At 40.1% G+C, this 24158-nt stretch overlaps 1 protein-coding gene across 1 annotated transcript in view; it reads left to right on the top strand.

Moving 5' to 3' along the window:
- The window catches only part of RIMS2 (regulating synaptic membrane exocytosis 2), an 867608-nt gene that overhangs the window by 218973 nt on the left and 624477 nt on the right, over window positions 1-24158 (top strand). Inside the window, exon 4 of the mRNA XM_019551690.1 lies at window positions 10738-11036. Within this exon, the coding sequence (XP_019407235.1) occupies window positions 10738-11036 (299 nt within the window). The remainder of the gene's footprint in view (window positions 1-10737; window positions 11037-24158) is intronic.

Consider the following 24158-nt stretch of genomic DNA (forward strand, 5'->3'; position numbering starts at 1 on the left):
TCCTATGCTTACCACAAAGCTTTTTTTAAAAACCTAAATGCAGTGATTATCCTGCCAATTTTCATAGGAAAAATATCACGCCAAAAGGATTGGACCAAAAATAGACATGCTCACATCCAGTCAAATTCACACTTTCATCAAACACACAAGGTATTAAAAAGAAAGGAAGAAAAAATGAGGCATATATTAACATTTTGGAAAGTTCTTAATTTCTTCAATTCATTATTAATTTGCCAATAAAGCTTTATATGTCCACCAAAATTTATGGAATACCCATTGATTCAAATATTGCTCATTAGTTCCATGTATGTTTCATAGTTTCATAGTTAGTAGGGTTGGAAGGGACCTGAGCAGATCATCAAGTCTGACCCCCTGCCATGGGCAGGTAAGAATATCTTCTTACAGCATACCAAAGTATGCTTTTAATAATTATCGAGAGCCACCTCTAATATCTGTATATATTGACCAGTAAGTGTAATGATACATTAAAAAAACAACCCCAAAAGTTTTCTTTCACTCTTTCTACTAAAAAAGCAGTGACATCACAGGAATGATAACTTTTCAGGTTACCATAATCACAACATGATCATCTGTTGGATTGTAGCTGTGGTTTTGTAAGAAAAGTCCCTTTTCTTCTTCCCTCCTTTTCGTTGTCTTTTTAACCCCTCATTCTTACTTCCTCTCTTTTCATTCACTTCTACTTCCTTGTGCACTTTTACTCAATTACACTTTTTATTGTTCCATCTTTTTCCAACTCTATATGCCTTATCCCATTTTAGTTTCTCACTTTACTCTGATCTTACTGTTCACACTCTCATGCACAAAAATTAATTCCTGGTTACTACTATCCATGCTCATTTTTGTTCTAGTTTTTTTTCTCTTTTGATCACTCTCTCCAGGTTTTCCCATTAATCCTGTACTGTTTTCTTGAATCTGTTTTTCTCTACCGTCTTTCATTACTCTCCTTCACAAACTCCTTTGTTCTGATCAGTTCTCCCAAGTAGAAGGTCATTTACTAGGGGTGTGTGAAACAGGTTGTATTCAATTTGGATTCGGCCTGAATCGGGGACAATGATTCAATTTGTTGATTAGGATCACTGTCCTCAATTTGATTCAGCTGAATCTGAATCTGAAGATTCGATGCTGCTTTGGAGAATCAGCGATTTGGCCATAGACACAGCTTTAAATGTTTTTCTACATACCTTGAGCAGATGGAACATCCCACAAGAGCATGGCGGGGGTTGTGCTTGGTGGCGAACTCAGAACTGGACCAGAAGTACTTCTGGTCTATTTCCAGGACCACCGGGGAGCGTGCAAGTGCCACCCCCCGGCTCAGCGATCGGCTGCTCCCTGGCAGACTCAGAAGTGGACTAGAAGTGCTTCTGGTCCACTTCCAGGTCTGCTTCTGAGCACACTGGGGACCCCGCCCTCCCCCCCCCATGCTTCTGTGGGATGCTCTATTTGCCCTACCTTCTCAGTGTTCACAGGCTGCCTGGTAGCTTGAGGTATGTAGAAAAAACATTTAAAGCTGTGTCTATGTCTGAGTCACTGCATCTTTCTGAATCTCTCTGAATTGATTCAGAGGTTTTCAATTCAATTTGGAGAGATTAAAGGGTCTCCTGATTCAGTTTGGATTTGGAGATTCGGCCACCTAATTGGGTCAAATCTCCGCTGAATCGTGTCTTGAACTGGGTTCCTAGAACCACTTGTTTTAGGAAAAGCAAACTGAAACACAAATAATTTCCATCAATAGTATGCTCCAGTCTCTTGCTTCCCACTGATTTATTCCAATCATATGGGAGAAGTATTTATTTAGATTACTTAAAGTTCTGTTTCTGACTGGAAATAGTCCAACTCCAATATGCTTTGTGTATATAAGAAAAATTCTGAAGGCTTAGACTTCCAGATATTAAAGAAGAGGAGGTGTTGGGTCTGTTTAAGACTGATAAAACTACGGAACATTTACCAGACCTACTTCTCAAGACAGCTACTACTTTAGAATGAAAAAGGCAAATTAACTTTACTCTGGATGCTGGCTCCCTTTCAGTTTCCCACATATGAGGATGTATTTTCTATTTAATGTTTCTATAATTAATAAATGCATTTATTTATTAAATACTCCCCACAATGTATCCATATCTTTTTTAAATCATGTTTTTTGCAAACATTTTACAAAGTGTTCTTTTCAGTGTCAGCTTAAGCATATATCTACCCTGCAGTCACAGTATGACTGCAGCTTGTGTAGACATTCCTATGGTAGCTTTAAATTGGCCAGCGCAGGTACTGTCAACAGGACGGTTGTGCTAACATACAGCATAGTGTGTGCTAACTGAATGAGGATTTTACTTCAGGATTTTACTCCTGTAGAATTAGTCTACTGTGCATTAGTGTCGCTTAAAAAGTGTGTGCTGGCGCTACTTGGAAATAACAGTGACTGTAGGGTATACACGCCCTTTGTTTGGTTGTTTTAATTCTTTTACATTTTGTTTTAGTTGGATCTTGTATTTGTTCACATTTGTACGTCAATGTAATTAAGGGCCAAACGCACATCTGGTCTATTATTCCATTCATTTCTGTGTAGTCATATCTCCATTCATTTCAATGTAGCCCGGTCAGAAACAAAAAAATGTCCTCCTGGTGTGGTCTCTTGTTGATATTTATGACAGAACTCATAATGGTAAAGAGTATATAAACACTTACGTAGTGCTTTCCATCTTTAAACACGTTTACAAACAAACTATTTTATATATTTAGCACCTCTATGTTATAGATAGTTCATCATTTTTAGTAGTCAGCTTCATAATGAAACAATGCTGTAAGTATGTAACTTTTAACCCACAGTGCAATAAATAACATCTCATTTAATTTATCAACATCTCCAGGCAACCATAGAGTCTGTCAAAATCAGATCACTCTAAAACACTGGAACATACTGTGAAAGCACTTAGCAGACCTGTAGATCCTTCCAAATTAGATAACACAATACTGTGGTTTGGATTATTTAAACAGTAGCACCAGAAATGAAGATAGTAATTACTTTTATCTGAAGCACCTGACATAAAATGCACTAAATGAACAAAAAATATGAAACTATATATGATATGGTGCCTACTTTGTGCTGTAGTGTTCTAATGCTGCAAGGTAGTTTTTGAAGTCACTGCAAGAAAAGAAAAGTTATCCAGGCAATTACAGGTCCATTATGCTGACTTCAGTAGTATATAAGACTTAGGGAAAAAAGAAAAGAATAATTAAGGACATGAAGGTAAATGAAACTAACTATACCCAACATAGATATACCCAAAGGTACATAGTGCCAGATTAATCTGATCTGTTTCTTTAATGAAAACTTATTTTTTAGCTAAAGGGAATATGGTAAATGTAATGTGTGTGGACTTCCCTGAAGCATTAATGTTCTCCCCATGGGGAATTATTAAAGACCTAGAAAATAGGAATTAGTACAAGAATTGTAGGGTGGGAAAGGAACTGGCTATAAAGGAAGATGGCAATGAATGGAGGTTATTAGTGGAGCTCCTCAAGAGATGGTCTTTCAGTAATTTAATATTTATATAAATTACTTTGGTGCAAGAAGAAGGAGTATGCAAATGAAATATTCTGGTGATGCTTTTAAGGCTTGAATCGGGCAGATGGATTCACATGATTATAGGACAAGCTAGGAAGAATTTTTGGCACTTGGCTAATATCACTGTATCTTCACTACTGCATAAAAAGGTCAATAGCACAGACTAGTGGTATAGTACAGTACTTGGAAAAGAATAGTTATAATTTTAAGAGCCAGTTCTCCTTTAAAAGAGTTTGTGGACCAAATCCATCCTGGTGTAGTATCTCTGAAGTAAATTGTGTCATACTGGGGATGGATTTGGCTTACTTGTGTGTTAAGATATGATTGAATGGATACAAGATGAAATATAACCTCTCTTTGCTGTGGTACAGTAGCAGGCCACATGGTTATTCAGTATCAATATAATTATCATTTTTTCAAAATTCAAAATGATGCACATAGTGTATTACTTTCCAGATCCAATGTTTATATGTGTGAGTGTAAGCAGTGTTTAGTTATTCAGAATAAATCATTCTTAATGAAGATTATGGATGAATACATTCAAAAAATAAAACAAGTAGCCTCGTAGGATGTATTTGTAACCTTGACCTGAACCTCTGAAGGGAAAATTGTACCTATAAGGCACAAATATACATATAATTCTTAGAGTTACTGCTGAAGTTGGACAACAGATAGATCAATGGACAGTATGCTTACTATGATTAGACACTCTAATTAGACCTCCTAGGGTTATAAAGGTTCCTCTGCCTTTCAGAAGCAAGAGTGATGATCTTTGACATAAAGTCTACTTTAAATACTAAAGGTTAAATTATTTATAATAGTTTCACCAGGATGATGCAAATGTGGCCACATTGTTTAAAGTGCCATAGATTTGTCTATATGCATAAACATTTTTAAAAGACTTTTCTGACATCCTCCTATTACTGCTCTGAAGCATCTGTTTCATGTTGCTGAGCACCAACACTGATTCAGCAACTTCTCTTCCAAGTCACCAGTAGTGACCAAAGCAGAGATTGTAGAACTCTTCAAACCTTTTTTGCAAAGGATGGCTTCAAATTCCAGGATGGTGCTGATTTCTCTTGCATCAGTGATCAGTAAAAAGGACTAATGTTAGTACATGGGATTAGTGGAGTTGATGCTGACACCAGACAAAGAGGTGAGAGTATTAATATCCTTTTTCTCCCTTCTTTCTGATCCTGCTTTGCTCTGTCAAAATGATCAACAGATGTCTTGAGGAACGTGCAAGGCATTTTACCTTACCCAAAACAAATGCCATGTCCTGGTAAACTCCAGGATACTGACAGCAGGGTGCACAAGCAACTATTCCACTAATGATTAACCTGCTCCTGGCATGGGAGAGAGTATTTATTGTTTTGCCAACATTGAAATAATTGGCCCTGACTTTGTTTCAAGAGGCTAAGTGCTCCTTCGGGATAAGTTTCTAGTTTAAGTTCCATTTTTAACATGCTGTGTATTGTTTAAATTAAGAATGGTTTTGTGTTGTATTAATTCTTGGAATACAGTGGACCTGTAGCATAGGCAATGCATGAATGCTGCACAACTCTGCGCTGCCACCCCCAGTGCTGCTGGGCATTGGGTCTGGCCAGACTGCAGCCCCACCCCCCACTGCTAATGCAGAAATTGCACTGCTGCCACCACCTTCATTGTTCCCAGGCCCTAGTTCTGGCCAGGCTGCAGTCCCATGCCCTACACTCCGCTGTTGGAGCAGAAATCTGGGGGGGCACATGTCTCCTCATGCCTCTCTGCTGTGTTGCTTATGACCTGTAATACCATTCAGATTCTTAAGTAGTATGCAATCAAATATAGTATCTAGGTTTTTGGCTTTGTCCCTCTAATAGTATTAAACTCAAGCATTTAAAAATGGCAATAGGACTTATAATGTAATTATGTAATTAAAGTGTGGTGACACCCCTGCTGTAATATTACTCAGGAGTGGTGCTTTTTTTTAATAGGCTAGCATTACTTTTCATATAATTTAGTTTAAAAATTAAAATGAATACTATTTGTATTTTACATGCATTTTATTTAACTAAAAGAGATGTGTGCATATAGGTTATGAATAAATAACCAATATTTTTACATTTTTGACTGAATTTAAAATAGTATGTGATTTGTTAGTTGTTCATAATTGTCACTGTATATATTCTAGTAATTTGGGGTTTAAGGCAGTGCACTTAAATCATGAATCTTGGCATAGCTATGCTTGGGACTGCTGAAAATGTGCTGCTATCATTTTCCAGACAGTGAATGACTAGATGGGTATTTCTGTTTGGAAGCATCTTGCTTGTCCTCTCAAGTATATGTGGGTAGTTTCTGTCAAATTAGGGAATATGATTAATTAAGGAAAAGCAACATTGCAAATGTAGGGGTAGAAGCAGTAAGACATGTATGACATTATGTCCTGCCATATTGAAGAAGCTAAGGAGAATCTGTGCTAAAATGTTTGAAACTCCTTTGTTCCTTGTTGTACAGGTTCAGCCTACAAAGAATCAAAATGGGGTGGAAATTTGAAATAGATTTCTAGTCCTGTTTTGGAACACTACCTACCTGAAAAAAACAATTGGGTAAAACCAAAAGAAAATGTGTTTTTAACAAATATACTCAATTCAAAGTTAGAATGGAAATACACTCTCTGTTATATACAGTTTTAGTTCCTTGTTACATGTTCCCTTGCAAACGTTTCAAATCATTGGAGTGTAGTGACCTGTTAGTACATGTTAGGAAACAACCCTCCCCTGAAAAGGAACAATTTTGGGATACTGTGAGGGCACTTAACACATACTAAATTATTTGAATGTGCATTTGTTGTGCTTAATTGTACTCGGTAAGTGTTAAGTTTAAAATGACACCACCATTGTGATGCATTACTTAACATTTATTTTTTAAAAATATCAACAATTCTTAAAATAGGCACTAGGTGGTGTGTTAACCTTTGCTGTGAATTGATGTCTTTCCGTGGAGCCCATCAGTATCTTTAGGATGCAGGGTTTCTTTTTTTAAACTCATCTCAGAAAAAAATAATTATTAAAAGCATTAGATAGCAGAATTTTGCCAGGTTTTCTTTTAACCCAAACATTACTCCTGACTTTAAAGCAATTCACTTCTGTACTTCGCACTGTTGATATAGTAGATAAAATATTTCTTAAGTATATCTTTGGCCACTGCTTGGTTGTCAATAGCTAGATGAAATACAACACCATTTCAGTTGCCAAATAATTTTAATGATTTCCTCAGGCCTATGCTTTATTGAAACATATTACAGTATATTGTGGATGTTGTCATAAATATATTTTTTTAAGGATAGGAGCTAGTAGAGATTTAAAAATAAACAGAAGGCAATTCTGTACTCTAATACATGAGTTTTGATTTCTTTTTGTACATTGCGTCAGATATACAGGTTGTAGCTGTATTGGTCTAAAGGGAAAAGGAATCAAAACTCAAGGAGTAGGCTATATTTTTTAAAATTTATTAATCCTAAATAAATATTTCCAAAACTCATGGGAGTGGTGATACTTTTTATTGTTTGCAGATATCTAGTTGGTCTAATAAAATATATTACCCGTTCTCCTTTGATTTCTTTTTGTATGTTGGCATACATATGTGTATGTATGCAAAAGCATCATTTTGTTTGCTCTTTAATATTACTTTTAAAGACAGTTGTTACCACTTAACACTTAGTGATCTGAAAGTCTAATTGTAAAAAACATTTTTTCTCATGAGTTACCTTTGAAGTCTTTTTGAAAACAAGTTCTTTTTTTAAAAAAAAGGCATTTCTGACTTTAGGAAATACTGTTTAATGACAAAAAGTACCTGAAAAGCAAAGTGCTCTCCATTTCTATATGTGAGAGGCAAGGATATTTTTGGAGTTATATCTTTTATTGGACCAACTGCACAGTTGGGAGAGATGTTAGACAGACTTCTGAGCAAAAGTTACCCTTCACCTCAGACCTGAAGAATATGGGATATGATTATAATTGCTTTGCTGAAATGTGATAAGAATCAAAGGATTTGATCCAATCACAGTGGCAATTCAGAAAAAATAAACTCTATACTTTAGAAGTGGAAATAAAGTGGCAAGGTATGATGAAGTACATCTCCCACTAAGATAGGGATATATCTTTAAACATAAGGACAAACAGATGATCAAAATTTTATCATCAAATTTGTTTTCTCAATTATGCTTTCCTGTGCTGAGCAAAGTCCTTAGCTATCCAGCTCTGCAGCACCTTTGGATTTTTGTAGAAGCCAGTCACTAACACAAGGGGCGTTAAAGTAAAAAAAATCTGCACATTTCTCTTTGGCAAACCACAGTGGCTGAACTAGGAAGTAGATTTTTTTGAAGTGTTGTCCTCTGAGGCAAAAATAGGACTTCAGGATTTGTATGCAGAGTGATTTGACTGGGGATACCACATTTACTTGAATGTAAGATGAAATTTTTGCCCAATCAACATGCGGGAGTGAGGAGGGTGGGGAGAGGAGGGGGAAGTCTCATCCTGGATTCAAGTACTTTCCTGGGACAAGCAGCAGCTCAACTTTGCTTCAGCCCTGGGCTCAGGGCTAAAGCTGGAACTGAGCTGCTGCCTGCCCTGATCTGGGGTGATTTGTTTTACAGGGAAGGGGGTTCACAGATTGGGGAGAACTACCTGTATGGCTTGTGGGGAATGCAGGGGACGCTGCATAGCCTTCCCTCCCTGGCAGCCTCCTCCTCACCTTACCTTCTACTCTGGCTTTGGTCCCTCTAGTCCGACCTTGCCGAGCAGCGAGCTGCAGCTGCTGCTTTTCTGTGGCTGGCCTGGGTTTGGGCCAGGCCAGAGTTGCTGCTGCTCTTGGCTGACCCAGAGCCGGAGCAGAGCTGCAGCAGAAGCTAAGCAGGAGGAGGAAGGCACAAGGGGACAGATGGCAGAGGTCAGGCACAGGCATGAGGGGAGGGGCAGGAAGTGGAGGGGGCAGGCACAACTCCGGGGGGCAAGGTATGGGGGCAGGCAGCAGGGGAGGCAGGCCCCAGGGTGGGAGGAATGTGGCAGGGGGGACAGGCAAGGAGTGGGGGTCTGGCCCATTGGCCTCTGCCACTCTTCCCTGCCACAGCAGTGGGGTGGACAAATTTAAGATAGTCTTCCATGAATTAGATTCTATACGTGGAAAATTATAACATATTTATAATTTTCCATGTATAGAATCTAATTATTTGGGGTTTATCTTAAATTCAAAGTAATCTTGGATTTGGGTAAATATGGTCCTTGGTTTTAGTTTTTTAGGTACCTAAAGACAAGCTCTACCATGTCTGTTCCTTTCCCACAGATCTGAGGAACAGTAGTGTGATACCTGAAAGCTTATCTGTGTCTATCACAGCCATGCAGTTGGTCCAATAACATTTACATTTTCTGGACCATCATGGCAAAATCTTCACTTTAACACTTACTCATTCAAAACTGTTGTGCCTGAATAATGACTTTGATTGGGGTCTTTCTCTTTGTTAAGCTTGGACAACACTTACATAATTTGTCATGTCATTAAACTATGATTGAATAGAGCTGAGAACTTCTCAAATATTTCAAATTACTATTTAAAGATTTACTACTAGTATTTAAAGATTGAAAGTGAAATAACTGAAGAGGTAAATTGCTATGGTGAGCTGAAAAGTAAACCCCCTTTTAATAGCAGTCTGGTGGTTGATGAGAGTCGAAATTAAACGGTCCAGCTTTAGCAGGTGCTCTCTACTCTAAGCAGCCTTAAAATGAGCCTTGTGTAGAAACATTTTTTGTTAATCTTGATTAGGAAGTCTTACCTAAATTGTCCATTGGATAATTCATTGGAGAGTAAAAGTAAAATACATTTTGTAGTTTCTCTGTAAATGTCTTCTCATACTGGATCTCTTCTAGTAGATTAAGCCCTATGTCTTATGGAGATGAGAGCTAAATTTGCAGGATGATGTCTTTCACTGTATTGGATCACTGTCTAGCTAAGTTGCTGAGTGTTATACCTTTATGTTACTTACAGTCATATTGTCATCTAGTTATGTTAAAAAGAATGTTCATGAGCCTTTAGTAGGCCGTGGATGGAATATTTTATAGTTCAAAATGAATGATTAATTGAGTTATGGTTCATGGGGATGATTAACTGTAATCAAGGCTCAGTATAGATATTCTGGAAATATATCATATTTTTATATGATATATAAAAGTAGCATCACATTGTCCATAAAATAGTAGAAAGAAATATACAAAAGGAGAAAAGAGCTTGATTAGAGAAACTAAAGACAGATGAAAAGAGGAAGGAAGGAAAAGAGTGGCTATATAGTAGATGAACATGTTTTAAAACAAATCAAAACAGTTACATTGTTTTGTCAAATACTGGAACTCTTCATATGAATGTGACATAAATGGGGTATTGGAATTCACCAGCTTTGTCATGTGACTAATGTAATTAATTACAATGCCCAGATCCTCTAGGCAACTACATTTTATAAATAATAATAGCTAATAACTACACACAAGATATATAACACGTGGGAACTGTCAATAAATATTTGAATATTCTGCTATTAATGTAACACCAATAGGATTAGTCACTAGTTTCCACAAATATTGAATTTTTATTTCTTTATTTACAAATGAGATTGATTTACAGTGGTTTTAAAATCAAGCCCATAAACTCCTATAATTAATTAGATACTGATCCTAGCAATATTGCAGTCAATATATATTTATTCACACTACCTGAAACTCTTTTCAAAAGTTCCAAACCAGACTTTAATCCATTCTCTGAAATTTTCATTTTTATTTCCATTTTCTTGCATCCATTCCATTTCTGTGTACTCTTAATAATAAACCTTACTCCTCTTCTTACACACCATGCAAATACATTTATGTCCATTTTTTAGAGTACTCTGAATGAAGAGATTAGAGAGGAAGCAAAATTATTTTCATCTACAGGAAACTTTTCTTCCTATACATGTCCAGGCATATTTTTTTGTTTATAAGTAGTTTGTTTGTAATCTTTATTTCAAATCATAATGTTTTATTTCTCTTTCTACCTCCACATGTAACAGTGGTCAAATGGCATATGCTTGGCTAAAATGTATTAACATTGCTTTCTTTGACAAAACTAATGCATTTTTCATTTAAATCTTTGTACAGGTAATGTGGGTATGTAACTTGTGCCGAAAACAACAAGAAATCCTCACAAAATCAGGAGCCTGGTTCTATAACAGTGGATCAAACACACCACAGCAGCCTGACCAAGAAGGTATTAGAGGGCTGCGAAACGAGGAAGCACCTCAAGAGAAAAAAGCAAAGCTTCAGTACCAAGGACCCTCAGGTGACACATCTACAGCAGCTTTGGACAGAAACAGATCTCAAGGGCTCATGAGACAAGAATCAATCAAAAATGGTTCAGAAGTAAAGCACCAGGTTGCGAGTGACACGACTTTAGACAGGTAAGGAACTGTTTTCTTTGTTTATTGATAAGAGTTTGTAGAATTTAACTTTATGCTATATATATTACATCAGTTGCTTGCATTTACAAACTATGTATTGTAGGGTTTTATGATTCTACTTTCATTAGTAACCAGCTGAGGAGCCTTTCATCATGTTCAGAGGGGGAAAAGAGAGGGGGGTTTTTATGTCCTTTATTTCTCTGAAAAAGGTATTTTAGTCAAGAAATGACAATGACACTACAGATATTAAAAGGTGATGCTAACAGTGTACTCATAGTCCCTTTGCTTAGCTTATCATCCCTTTACAATTCCTCACCCCCATGCCGTGTAAAAGAAGTAATCCTCAATACTGTGTGACAGTGGCATAACAGGTAGGGTTTGCACCTTGGACAAACATGGAGCGGGGAGGAAGGGGATGGGTTGCAAGGGTCTTACCCAAAACAGTCCTTGGTGTGCAGATGCTGCTGCTGTTGCTACTACACGTTCTGCTCACCCAAACTCTTGCTCTTAAAGCAACATCAGTGCAGTGCCTGTGCACCAGCTGCTATTGAAAAAAATGTGCTGTGGGGCTGTTCTTGCTGCTGAGGTGCAGATTCCATGGGGGTGGAGGATGATTTTGGTGCTCTTCCTAAATCTTCCTAAGAGCTGGTGCCACTGTGGTCCCCCTCTGCCACCCCTGATTACATTACTACTGTGTGATATTATTTTTATGGCATAATTATTGTGATTTTTGCCAATGTGTAAAAATAAGGCTATGGAAAGTGTTTTGCTGGTGGAAGGAAGGTGGTAGTCAAGCAAACTGTTGGATTATAACTTCATGTAGTGCTTTTTGTATTTTGAATGGGAGATTGCAGTGCCTTTGAGTGATGGTGTCAGCATAGAATCTTCTTGAGTGTTTCCAATTTCTTGAACTTTAGTTCCCTTTATTAAAGAAACCAGTTATTCAGACCCTTTTCATCTTAATGCCATCAGTCAATGTTTGTAAATTCACCTTTTTTTACATGTATATAATTAAAATTTTCTTTCAACTCAACAGGTATTGATTCTTTTTTCGTGGCCTGGTTTAGAAATACATTTAATATAATTGATCTAAGCTCTTTTTGCTTCCCTTATTTTGCCTGCTGCCCTTTGCTCCAATCTCAGTTGACAGGTTCAGCACTGAGCGTCTCTGAGTGTTCCTTAATTATATTCACGATCTCTGAGCTGCATAGTACTGAAACTGGCAGCTCAACTCATTGCTAAGGAGCATTGGTCACAATGGGACAAAGAAAGACTCATCATTTCTAATTATTTCTAGAAAGTGGAATCGTCTATCCCCTATAGTATAATATTGATAATAAAACAGGTTCTTTGTTCTCAACTGCAATTCAATTCTCTCTTAAAGGCTCTTTCCGCTGTCTCTCTCTCTCTTTCTTTTACACACAGATATTTGAGAGCAAGAAGGTGAAGTTTTCTAGATTCTTTAAATCTAAAAAGCTATAGTTATCTAGATTTTTAAAATGCTGTTATCTGAACTCTAAGTGTAATATAAATATATATAGTACAAAGTTAAATAGGGCAATGCGAAAAATGTAGACTCTACCTCTAAAATTATTATTCCTTCTACCCACTGAGATCAGAAGTATTTAAGAGAGTGATATCAGTTCATGGTTGCTATACATCCCCTCAGTTTTAGTCTTACTTAATAGACACACAATATCAAACTTGGAGTTGTGCCCATGATAAGTTTGACACACCCTCTTGAAGTTGAGAGGTAATGTCCATCAAGCTAACCCTCCTTTCACTGAAGGAGATCCTGAACTGAACTGATCACCTCTCCCCTGATTAGAAAGTTGTTGGTAGAGAGGTTAGAATTAGAAATAGAGAGGGTTGCACAGTCTTGACATTCCCTCTGTCAGAGTCTCTGAGGCACGTTAACCTAGAATTCAGTAGCTGAGCAAAGTCTCAGATTTGGATCATTGTGTGGCAAAAACACTTTTGAAAGAGATAAATTTTACTTATAAGTATTTTTCTTTTTGTTTGTTGTTAAAGATCTCTTTCCATTTTTATGTTGAACATCCACAGTTTCTACTGGCACTGTGATAGTCATTGCTTAGCATTTCTGCATATGAAGTACCGTAGGTCTTAATTTAGGTGGTCAGAAAGTGAGGAACCGAGTTTCCCTGGGAAGCATTCACTTTACCCACACATTGTCCTTGCTGTTGCTGATGTTTCTGTACCACTCCTTTACTTATTCCTTTTTCTAATCCTTTGTCTCTTTATCTGTATAAGTTCTTGATTATGGGAGCCATATGGTGTGTTTTTATGACACTTAGCACATTTTTCAAAGCATTTTAATAGTAATAATATTGATTAATACACTATTCAATATTAGCTATATTAGCATTCTGTTTTGCCTACATGTATGGCACTACACTGTGGTATGAATGTGAACACAATGTAGACATGCAGGGCAAACCAATGGAGCAGTAGCATCATATGGGGTGGGCGAGCTCCTGTGGGAAGGAAGCCAGAAGAATGGGGGGAGGAGGAACTTCACTCTGGAGCTACTAGGGTGCTTGCTACTGCCTGCCTGTTGCTGCCTGTCTTGCTCTACTTGCCCCCATTGTAAACAATATGTGTCACAGAGCGCAAGATATTCTGGAAATCATAGTTTTGTTATGTAGCAGTGTAGTTCACTGCTCCCGGGGAGGGAATTGACTCCATTTTTACGCCAAAATCAGCACTTTTTTGCCCTTTGGAGAAAGGTGTCAGTGGCAAAAAGTGGGGTGAATTCTCCCTCTCTCTCCCAGGCACCAGCAAATTCCACTGCCACTATAGATTACCTATGATTGCCAGAACAGCTTGCCCAGACAGCCACTTGCTGTTGTTCTGCCATTTGCAAGTCAGAAGATACTTGGAAGAGGGGGAGGGGTGAAAGAAGACTGCTCAGGATGCATTTTTCCATGCTACAACTTTGTAATGGAGTGGAGAGCTTGTTTTATTGATCTGGGATTAGAAATTTGCTTTAAAAATATGAGATAGATTTGGACTACAAAACTGGGATTTGAACTTCCCCAAGGCTCTTTAATAAAGGGATTTTAATTTGGGCTCATCTCTGCTAAAAATAGAAGTAAAAAATCTTTATGATCGATAGCCTTATGTGTTACAAACATATTAGTCTTTCATTATTAAATGTATTTCTAGTCTATATCTGGTATTTCCAAAGCACCTCACAATATTTTACATGGCTTTTTGCTAAATAAATTTATGGAGAAGATACAACCAAAAGTTTATGATGAGACTCAGTGTAATACTTTAACATTACTTTGAGTTACTGACAAACCTGTATCTGACAGTGAAACAACCTTGTGACACGTAGGGATTTTAGCTTAGGGCAGTTATAAAATGGCATTTAAAGATTTAACTAGGTTTTGGGCAAAGTATAGGTATTGGAAGAAGCATATTGTAGGATTCTGAAGAGCAGTGAATCCAATAAGTTTAATGCTAAATGATTCAACATGCTAAATGATTCAGTGGCTGAGAAGAGCCTCCTCCCCAGGAGAGAGGTGGAGGTTGTCCCTTCCCAGCAGCTCACTGCCTCTTTCACCAAAGAGCAGACTGGTCATGGAAGCCAAAGTCTTCCCGATGACACCAGTGCTGCAGTCTTTGGTTCACTACCTGGATCCTCCTCTCCCTCCTTGGCCTGTAATCTGAGACTGGGAGGATCAAAGAAAACACCACCTCCACCCCCAGACCCTTAAGCCCAGCTCCCAAATCCCTGTAGCACTTCATGACCTGGCTGGGAGCACTCTGAGCCGTGTCATTGGTGCCCACGTGGATAAGGAGCATTGGGTAGTGGTCAGTGGGCTGGAGGAGTTCAGGGATCTTCTCCGCAATGTCTCGGATTTGAGTTTCTGGGAAGCAACAGACTCCCCGGGTTAAGGGGTCAGGGCAGCAGATTGTCCCCTCAGTCCCCCTCAGGATAGTCTCCCACGACAGACACTTTGCGTATTGTCTTGGGGAGAGTGGGGGTTGTAGCTACAGTAGGTTGTTCCCGCAGGAGCTGGGAACTCAGCAGGCTCTGCTGGGGTTGCAGAGGTTTATACCCATTGCAGAGCTCCAGTGGGACAGGGACCTTGGTGTGGTGGGCCTTGGGACCCTTGGCCACCTTGGTCCAAGGCCTGGGCTGGACAGAATAGGAGGTCTCTGAGTCCTCCTTTATCCTGGAGGGAGACTGTGGTCTCCCCTCTGCTTCCCAGGAGAGAAGGTCCTGGCAGTAGGAGTTGATCTCCTTCTCACAGTCCCTGATGGCGTGTAGTCTCTGGACTGCAGCCTGGAGCTCCTCCAGCTGGTGCGCTAGAGACCCCAAAATAGAGCAAACCTCACAAGGGGAGGTGGCCATGCTCCCGGACCCCAGAACCTGAAAAAGTGACAGGCAGCCCCCGCAGCTGAGAGCCAGAGGCTTCGTCTGCATGGAGCCCAGAACCATGGGCTCCATCTGGGTGGAGGCCTCTAAGGAGCCAGTTGTGGGGGCTGCAGACCCTGAGGGGACCCTTGGGTTGCGGCATGTGCCCATCCACATCATGCCACTGGTAAGTCAGCTGCAGCTGAGACTGTCTACCCTAGGGGGCTCACAGGCAAGGCCTCGGACCCTCCTGCTCGCCTTCCTGTGTGAACTCTGTGCTAACTCACATGCTGGGCAAACAAGCGCGCCTGTTTGCACAGCTTGTTCGCACAGCTCCAGTCACGTGGCTCCCTGGAGGGCTGGGAGAAGTAGGGGCCGGGGCAGGGTGAGATAAGAAGTCATGCTTCTCACCAACATCAGCACATGGAATATGACTCTGATAACATAAAATAAGCCAAAAATTAAAGGAGACAGAGGGGAAGGACAATAGAGAAAAAAACAGGTACAAAACAAAGGGAGTTGAGAAACAGAAGGAAGAACTATGAATTATATTGATTAAAACACGTGTCCTCATTCTCTTTTATATCATTCTCAAGTGTCCCTTGTCTGGATACTAAATGATAAGCAATAATGGGCAAATGGGTCATATTTTTTCTTCAGTAACATAAGGAGCCTTAGTCAGAAGCAGATGTAAGAACACCTCCATGAGTGATTTGAATTCAATGACAAATATAGATGTTTCTTCTAAATGGGATTTTCTGAGTCTGAATTGTTTGCCACAGATTCACAATATGCTTCCTTCTTGTCCAAAACCCAGAGTATTTGGGGCTAGACTTGATGATCTTCCGAGGTCCCTTCCATCCCTAATGTCTATGCAAAAAATCTATCTCTTGTTCTCATAACTTTGAATATGCTCAAGGGTGATTATTCTTGTACTGAAAAAACTAATTCAGAAAAATAGGGTTCAAAAGCTATACAAACCTTGAAACAGATTTTTTGTCTGCATGTAGACATTTAGTGTTGTCTGAAATCTTGGCTATGATAGCAACATTCTGAAAATCAAAGAAAAAAACATCCCTATGTGAAATCAAAGAGTCTTCTTTTTTCAAATAACCTTTTTACTACATGCATGAGTCTCAGCAGGTATGTCAGACTGTGTTGAGCTCACTGCTATTTAAAAATCTTGTGTTTTCTGAGATTTCCATGGAGACAGAGGGATGCAATAAATTCTGGATCATCTTTGACTCAAGGAAAATACGAAGAAAGCAAGATATGGAAACTGCAGACTGCTATAGCACAGCAGTTATGCAATCTGCTGAACTGCTACAATGATCATATTGGATAAAAGAGAAGGGGACAGAAAATAGTAGTGTGACACTAATAGAATAGAGAATGGCAGTAAGTTTGTACTGAAAGAGAATTAGGAAATAAACTGATAGGGGAGAGAGAAATGCATTTTGAAGTGGAGAATTAGTCTCCTAAATTAGTTTCCTAAATTTTGGAGCAGTCTGAATCCCAAATTTCACAAATCAGTATTACAACCACAACCAATATTTGTGAGATTTTTTGCCTGTTCTCTGAAAGGATGTAATTAGCCACAAGAATTCATGAGTTCAGTGTTTTTGTATCCTCTGTTGTTCAGCTACTCTGTTTTGAGTTTATACTGTATGTGTAAACAAATGTGAATACATATCAACGTAAATGTGTGCTGCCAAGTCTTCCATTTCATACAGAAGCAAGACTTCCAGAGGAAGTGGTGGCATTTCTAACATTATGCAGGTGATTTATTGCAAAGTCCTTGTTGCCTAGCTCCTGTATCTTCAAGACAAACCTCATTAAATTGTTGAACCTATAAAGAGTCATCATAAAAGTGGAGATGAAAGTTGGGAGCCTGAATCTATATGTATGTAAAGAAAGTAGATTTTGGAGGCAGAATTTCCATGTTGAAATGTCTGCTTGCTTTGAGATGAGAGTACTATAAGGGGGCATGCCATTGTTAATCCAGCTTTATTTATGTTGATCTAAATAAAGAAGAAATAACCCATTCCCATGATCTGTACAAAAATAATCCTGATTTATATATAGCCCAAATATAATTAGTGTTAGTGGAGTTGCAAGAGGAATTCTAATATAGTATTAGCTCTAGTTTATAGCTCAGTGAGAAATCTCTTTGAATGGGCCAAAACAAACATTATTAGCTGCAGTGACCTCCAACTCAAAATTGACAAGATGCAGAAATGTTTTCTAGTAGTATTAGAAATGTGTAACATCACATTGGAGTAGAGTGAGTGATATGAAGAGCAAAACAATATCAGCATGTATCTGGTAAGGAAGGACAGAAACACTAATTAATAGGACTCGAAATATGGATGAATTTAAATTTCTTTGTCCAGAATAATTAATTAAAAAAAAGAAAAACTGCCAAATGGAAGGTGTCAATATACAAATTACATGAAAACACAAAGTACCAAATGCAAGTTGTTTAGTGTTTCAAGGAATTAGTGAACCTCTGGGTGCTGTTCTGTTTTCCTTTGTCTTTTATTCTGAGAAGTGGATTTGATAAAGGAGAAGAGCAGTTGATTTTATTCCAAGAACAGCTGATAAAGGAGTACCAAAATTCTATTTATTAAGCATATTTTGGTGTGCTTAGTGCTTTATTTACAGAACTGCATACAACATGAGAACTTTTATGATTTTGAGTTTACTTAAATTAGGTCAAATGATGGGCAGTAACATAGTTTTTCAGATAGTTCAGGCCAGTAGTTCTCAACCTTTTTAGACTCAAAGCACCCCTAATTATACTCGAGGTACCATTCCTAAAGTATTAGGTTGTAGGCAAAGAACAGACGGTCAAAAGACCCAAGGTGGCATTGATTCAATCTTTTCAGGTTTCTCTAAGATGCTAAGATTGGACTTATAACAAACTGAACTCATGTTCACTTTTCAGTTGGGAAAGAGCCAGATGACTGCACTGGCCCAGGCCAGAAGGTGGGGAGCACTAGAGCATGCCTCCCAGCCTGCCAGCCATTGCCAAGTGAATCTGAGCCTATCTGAGTGTGGGCCACCCCTGACTGGCTGCCCAGAACATGCCCTGCAACACCCTGCTGCCCTCTCCCCACAGGAGGGGAAAAGGAGCCCCCCAATCCAGAAGCAGGCTCCCACAGCCAGGCATTTGTTCATGTGGGGGGAACCCCAGGCTTCAGGGGGTTTTTCCCACCCAGTCCAGGCTCCCCCAAGCCCTGGTCTGCCCTGCAGTGGGAGCAGAGAGGGATCCCTCACCCACTTACCTGCATGGTCAGGCCATGGTTCAGCCCTGCCTCTGCAGGTGGGAGGGGGAAGCAGTCCCCCAGGTTGATGCTGGCCCCCCCACACAAGCCGGGTGTCTGCCCATGTGGGGCCAGCCTCATGCCTCAGGGGGTTTCTTTTGCCCTGACCTGGGGTTCCCTGAGCCCTGGTCTGCCCTGTTGTGAGAGCAGAGAGGGATTCTCCCCTCTACCCCTTCCCCTGAGTGGTTGTGCAAACTAGGGCTCAGGGGACACTGGGCCAGGACAGGAGAAATTGCTGAGGCATGTGGCTTTCACTTTGTGAACAGATGCTTGGCTGCTGGGATAGGCACTGGCTTTGAGGGATTGCTCCCCCAACATCCACCTGCAGGGGTGGTGTTAGGGTAGCTTGTCACATTTAGCTTTAGTTGCACCTACCTGAGTAGTGAATTACAGTATTATCTGAACTTTTCTTCTGCATTTTGTATCTGCACTGTCAGCTGTAGCCTTAAGCGCACTTTCACATTATGGTTTTTTTATCAGTGTGAGAAGTCAGCTTATGTTCTAGCATTATCAACATAGAATGTGTAGAATGTGAGCCTTGTTGCTAGCTCAGATTAACTGAACTTGGCACTAACCAACTAAATCAGAGGAATGAAGTGATTGGATATGTTAATGAAAGGTGATAAGAGGAGACCAATTGGACAGTGCCCAACTGCAGAGCTCTTAGAATTTCTGGTGTTGTGGACAGACCAAATTAAGATGTGTGCATGTGATAGGTTTGTTGGAGCAAAGGAATATGCTGACAGGATAAACACATGAACAGTATGATGATCACAGGGGAAAACAATCAGCAGTACCTGAAAATGAAGTAATCAGAGGAGCAAAGTTGAAGAAAAAGCATAAAAGGAGGCAGCAAGGAAATTAAGGGTATGTCATTGTCTATCCAGAAAACAACATTTATTTTGACTGTGCCAGCCAAAAAGACTTCCCACAGCATATCACCCTTCACTTGCTATAATCAATTGGCCATCTTTTCTGTGAGTGGAGTAACATCTGGGATTGGGTGAGACCATTGGACTAAATCCTTTTCTCTCTCTCTCTCTCTCTCTAGAAATTACCAAGATAACACTTAACATATTAATAAAGTTAGTTTTTAGCTAAGTTGAATGGTGGACCACACTCATATAGGCTCAGATGGGTTCAGCAATAGCCGGCAGGTTGGGAGGCATGCAGTAGCACTCCCCACCTTCTGGTCTGGGCCAGTGCAGTCATCTGGCTGCCTTTCCCAACTGAACAGTGAATAAGAGTTCAATTTGTTGTAAGTGTTGCATAATCCGTATTCACTCTGGGTTCATTATACTTTAGTGATCCTTTAGTGTCATCTGATAGGTAGTTGGTGCAGAAACAGTGGGCCTGAGCAGCAGTCTGACTGTATGCAGGAGGGGAAGGGGGTGGGGGGGTTTGCTCTCAGGGCAGGGCGCACCAGGTTGGAGGACCCTGGGCTGAGGCAGAGGAAATCCACTGAGGCATGGGCCTCCCCCCCACATGGGCAGTCACAGTGGCCCCACAGCCAGGCTGTGGGGGCTGGTACCAGGCTGTGGGAGTGCTCAACAACTCTCACCTGCTGAGGGGGTGCTGAGCAGTGGCCCGACCATGTAGAAGGGATGGGAGGGGAATAACTATCAGCACAGGGCTCCCCGCATCTGGACAGACCAAGGTTCTGGTGCCGGACCTGTGGGTAGAAGCTCTGTTCCCTCTTCTTCCCGAACCCCATTGTCTCCCCCTCCCCTCCAAGCTGACAGGTGCAGGCAGGACACAGGTTGGGGAACAGGGGCTTTGCTGCCCAGGGGTGGGGCCAGCCTGCTCTGCTGGAGCAGACAGCATAGTGGAGGCTAGCCTGCCCACTCTGTGATGCACAAAACATCCTGCAGTGCTTGGCAACTGTGAGAACTTGAGTCAGGAGGGGATCTGGGACAGACGTTTGATAGGCTGATTTAAGCTAAATCAGTTAAGTCTGATACTACATCCATCCAGGTGTATCTTAAATGGAGTCTGGCCATTTTGAAACCCATCTGTGTGCACTGAACTTCTGTCCTGTTACAGGTTTAGACTGGTTTCTGATCTCTTATACCACTTCGTGTAATTTCTGTCTCTAGCCCCAGTTTTCGTTTGTCTTTTGACTACGGAAAAATAATAGACCAATTGTTCTGTTACCAAGATGTGAATCATGTTTATGCGTCTAACAGCATTAACATTGCATGGCATCCTAGAAAAGATCTAAAGGCATCCCAGGATGTTGCAGCACCCTTGTTAACAATCACTGGTTCAAGCAGTTCTTGTATGAATCTTAAGGAAATTTACTAAATATTATTGCATCTTCTCGTACTTAAAAATGACGGATCCTGAGATTCTAACTGGAGTTTATCAGTAAAATTTCTCCCTGAGTTTAGGCAAATGATTACAAAAATATTGTGCAAGAATTAAACTGAAAGATGGTTATTTATGAAGGTTATCAGTGTTAGTTTATTGTAACCAAAACATTTGCTCCAAAATACTGTAATGTGGCCTTTTTTTTCTCTGTGACCCTGATTTGAGATAAAGTCTTCAGTGACATCAGTTAGAGTTGTGGGTGCTAAACACACCTGAAAATCAAGATCTAAATATCTCATGCTGAATAAACCTCGACAGATATGCTTCAACATTTTTAGTATAATGTTTCTTGAAATAAGAATTGAAATATTTCAGGTTCCTGATTTTAGGTTGACTTTCATTATTATAGACACATTGTTATAGAAATATTATGCAAGAATCAGTTTGATAACGCATCATATGTATTTCTAATATTTATAGACATTAGCAATTAATGAGAGGTATTAGATGAGGAAAATGGTGCACCCATAAACCTTCTTCAGTCTGTAGGCCTAAGTACAGACATTCAAAAACCTGAGACTGAATCAAATCAGTCTTCTTGGGTTAGTTTAAGCTTCATAGACTGAACCCGTAAGCTACTGATTCACTTTTAATTCTGGAAATGCAGCCACATACCTGCAGTGGCTCAGGCTAGATGTTAGGGGGGTGTGGCGGGGGGTGTACTAGAGCCTGTCTCCCTGCTCTGCTAGAGCAGACAGCTTGAATGTGGAGGGGATCTGAGATAGAAGTTCAATAAGCTGATTTAACCTAAATCAATTAAGTCTGATACTACATCCATCCAGGGTTACCTTAAATTGGTTTAGATCATTTTGAAAGCAGTTTATGTGCACTGACCTTCTGTTGTGTTACAGATTTGAACCAGTGTCCAATCACTTATACCGGTTTATGGGTAATCTCTGCCCCTAGCCCAGGTGTGTAATTTACATATGCAAGACTATTTCATTATTAACATTTTTTAATATAACTGAATAAGAAATTAATTACTGAGAAAAAAATATTATTTAATTTATTCCTGAAGTGTGCATTTTTTATTTTCAAAGGTGAGTTTGAAACTGAGTCTTGGGCCTCAATTCTGGCCTTGGATGACTCCCATTAACTTTTGTGGGTGCTAGAGCAGGTGGTAAAACTGGGAAATGTCAGAGGAATGTTGCCAGTGATTTTACAAGTAGTTGGGAACTAATTTGGGATCAAATTTTGTGGCGCTTCCACACAGGTATCCACAGATAGCATTTTGCCCTATGCTTCTGTTGTATTCTTCTGTTCCATCAGGTTCCATCACTTGTTGTCTCTCTTGCTTATCCTCAGTCCGCCCCTTTTCAGAATTCTGAAATAAAATCTACATCTATAAGCAAACTGCTGTTTCAGTACTTCTTTGTCTTCTTCCTGTGCTCTTTGCCTCTCCATGCCAGGATGCCATATACTTCTGGAGATAATAATGTCAGAACAGCTTCTTTTAATACAACCTCAGCCCTTCCTTCAAATACAAAGTAATAAAGGTCTTTTGGGGTGTATATACATGTGCAATTAGTGAATCAAATAAACTCTGGAGCTTATTGCTCCAGAGATTTTTGCTCCCAGGCGCCCTGTTTGAATGTGTTCCAAGGAGCAAAAAACTCTGCACTATATTGCTCTGGAGTGTATTTGTACACAGCACATTGTGCCCAGTTGGAGCAACCCTGGCTGGAAGCAGCCCAGGGCTGCTCCATCCAAGCTCAATATGGTGCAGAGGGGCTAGCCTGGGCATGAGGGTGCTCCAGTGCAAGCAGCTCCTCCCTGATGCACCCTCATACCCCAGCCAGTTGGGCAGCATCTACATGTGTGCTGCTACAGCTGAACAAAACTCCAGTCCTTGTATTTACAAGTACTAGCCTGCTCTGGAGTTTATTAGTATAATAATCGGGGTGCATGTGTAGAACACAGAGACATTTACTGTGAAAATAATTATGCAGCTCTGCAGTAATTGTCTCATGTAGATGCAACCTTTCTCCACTATCCCATGACTACTCCCACAGTTTTTAGGCTCTGTCAGTGCCTTACTTTTTTCCTGCTCTTACTCATTGTACTGAGCATAGAAGTATCAATGCTGCAACTGTCACGTTTCTTGACAATAGCATTACTACCCACACAGTCAGTTCTGCTGTAGTGCAGTTAAAGGGGCTTCTTAATTCTATTCTTGTATTGAATAGCTCATAGGAAGATGACCACTATCCCTAAAAGAAAACAAATTTGTAACATGGTAGTCCAGAGTCAATGCAGTGTTTAAGTTCCATTGACTAAAAACAATGCTGTGTTTATAAGCTCATTACTTCAGGAACACAGCTTAATGACCTGTAGGCTAAAGCATGGCTTTTACTGCGTTGTGATAAAGATACTGATTTACTTTGGATATTATCTTAAAGAAGGAATAGATGATGAGACAACTTCCTGGCTCGGTGATTGGCTACAGGGGGACCCCAGGTGCCTCCCTCCCAGACCCAGGAGGTACCAGTTGCTGAGCTGGGGGAGGTGAGGAATCCCCCACGTGCTCCCCGGCTGACCCAGAAGTGGACTAGAAGTACTTCTGATCCACTTTCGGGTCCGCTGCCAGGTGCGCTGGGGACCCCTCCCCTCCCCCCATGCTCCTGTGGGACGCTCCATCCACCCCAGCATCTCAGCATTCACAAGCCACCTGGTACCTTGAAGTATGTAGAAAAAACATTTAAAGCTGTATGTATGTCCGAATCATCAAATCTCTCTGAATCAATTTGAGGGTTCTGATTCGATTCGGCAAGATTAAAGGGCCTCCTGATTCAATTCGGATTTGGAGATTCAGCCGCTGAATTGGGCCGAATCTCCACCAAATCGAATCAGCAACCAAACCTTCGCACAGCCCTAGTATCTATCTTGTTTGTTACAGCCCTTCATATGTTCAAAGGTGGTTCTCAAATTCCCCATCAGTCTTCTCTTCTCCAGACCAAATATACCCATTTCCTCCAATCTTTCCTTATAAAAAGGGCATGTTTCCAAGACTTTTAATCAGGTTTGTTGCTCTTTACTAGA

This window comes from Crocodylus porosus, unplaced genomic scaffold, assembly GCF_001723895.1.
Source record: "Crocodylus porosus isolate Cpor-Errol unplaced genomic scaffold, CroPor_comp1, whole genome shotgun sequence".
Lineage (NCBI taxonomy): Eukaryota > Metazoa > Chordata > Crocodylia > Crocodylidae > Crocodylus > Crocodylus porosus.